The 1,998-nt window shown below is 42.4% G+C and overlaps 1 protein-coding gene across 1 annotated transcript; it reads left to right on the forward strand.

Moving 5' to 3' along the window:
* The first annotated feature begins 836 nt into the window (after window positions 1–836).
* Window positions 837–1,796, forward strand: LOC137527261 (olfactory receptor 6B1-like). The gene has a single exon (XM_068247767.1). It carries the CDS (start codon window positions 837–839, stop codon window positions 1,794–1,796), a length of 960 nt encoding a protein of 319 aa, XP_068103868.1.
* Window positions 1,797–1,998: the final 202 nt, after the last annotated feature.

Consider the following 1,998-nt stretch of genomic DNA (forward strand, 5'->3'; position numbering starts at 1 on the left):
CATGCTAGAAGCTCTGCAGTAAAAGCAGAGGTTAGACTGGTATTAGGGCCAGTGCATACCAAAAACCGCTAGCGGATCCGCAAATGCTAGCGGTTTTCGAAAAGCGATTCTAGACATGTTTAGAAAGATTTTCTAAACATACCTAGCGTTTTTTGGAGCGTTTTTGTGGAGCAGATTTTATATTTTGTTACAGTAAAGCTGTTACTGATCAGCTTCTGTAACAAAACCGTTTGGAAAACTGCTCTGATCTAGCGTTTTTCAGAGCGATTTTCCACTTTTCTATACTTTACATTGAGGCAGAAACGCCTCAGAAAACCGCAAAAATGCGGTTTTCCACCCACAATCCTTTTAATAAACGCTCAGAACCACTCTTGGTGTGCACCAGCCCTTAACTGTTTACCCCACAGAGGGTGGGGTAAACAGTTAAGGCCTGGCTGAACTGAGCTGCATTGAATTAAGATTGCCTGATGACAAAGTGGTTGGGGAGGAGATTGGTAAGCTTGTCAAGGTGGAGAACAGTGGAAAAGACGGAACCAAAGGTGGCAGTTAACAATATGGTCAATTGTCTGTACCTGTAATATTGCTGTCAGATGTGGAGGATTTGCTTTTTTCAAGTTTTGCCTGTAAAAAAAAATTGCATACGAAACTGCAAGACGTTTTGAATGAGGATAATACCATTTATTTGAAAACTTTGTTTTTACTGAAGACTAACACGGTGTGGAATATTCTACTGCTTCTGCCATACTAAACTGGAAATGCAGTCTGCCATTTGTAGGGGGATTATACCCGGAAATATGATGCACATAAATGTCACTGTTATCTCTGTTTTAGGGGCTATGTCTGCAGCAGAACATGGGAACCGGACACCAGCCTCCTCGTTCATCATCGTTGGGTTTGAGACCACCTGGGCGATGGAGATCTTTCTGTTTATCCTTTTCCTCTGCATGTATGTAGTAACTATTGCTGCTCATATCATGATCATAGCACTTGTTATTGTAGATATGGGTCTTCAAAAGCCAATGTACTTGTTGTTGGCCAACTTTTCTGTAGCAGAGATCGGTTACATCACGGCAACTGCCCCTAAGATGATTGATGCCCTCTTAACTAGGAACAAAGAGATCTCGTACTCCGCTTGTATTCTTCAGTTTTACTGTTTCTTCGCCTTTGGAGGCACCGAAAATTTTTTCTTGGTTGTCATGGGCTATGACCGCTATGTAGCCATCTGTCACCCTTTGCACTACCAAAGAATAATGGCCAAAAAAAACTGTCTCCGCTTGACTATAGGGGCGTGGACTAGTGGTATGTTGGCTTCTACTTCTCCTACTCTTTGGGTCTCTACCTTGAATTTTTGCTATCCCAACTATATTGAGCATTTCTTCTGTGATTATGCTCCTCTACTGAAAGTCGCTTGTGAGGATACTTCCAAAGGAGAGTTTGCCTTCACTGTTGTCTCCTGGAATATCATCTTGGGCTGTTTCTTCCTTACGTTGCTGTCTTACGGGTTCATAATCTTTCACATCCTCAAAATTCCCTCTGTTGAAGGACAGAAAAAGGCTTTCAGCACTTGCGCTTCTCATATAACTGTGGTGTCCATCTTCAACGGGACAATTATTTTCATGTACATTCGACCCACCTCCACTATACGCTTCACGACGGACAGGGTGATTTCTATCTTCTACTGTATTGTCACCCCTCTTATGAACCCCATCATCTACTGTCTGAGGAACAAAGATGTCAAAAATGCTGTGAGAAAAATCTTGCAGAACATTCTCTGCAGGTATATCATAAGGAAGTGATGGGAATGTTAACATGTATATGTGACAAATTTACAGACCTTGTTTCAAAACTCCCAGATAGCCAGTGGCTAACACAACATCCCAAAATAACTGAGATTGTTGGTGCCACATATCCAACAGGCATGTGGGCTAAGCTCCTCTGCCAGCATCAAGGCCAATCTCCTAGAGGGCTCCCTACTCTAATGGTGGATACAACCACATC

This window comes from Hyperolius riggenbachi, chromosome 8 (genome assembly GCF_040937935.1).
Source record: "Hyperolius riggenbachi isolate aHypRig1 chromosome 8, aHypRig1.pri, whole genome shotgun sequence".
In the NCBI taxonomy this organism is placed as follows: Eukaryota; Metazoa; Chordata; class Amphibia; order Anura; family Hyperoliidae; genus Hyperolius; species Hyperolius riggenbachi.

What these genes read in the sequence shown, in the direction of transcription:
- LOC137527261 (XM_068247767.1), top strand. Translation starts at nt 837, where the DNA reads ATGTCTGCAGCAGAACATGGGAACCGGACACCAGCCTCCTCGTTCATC.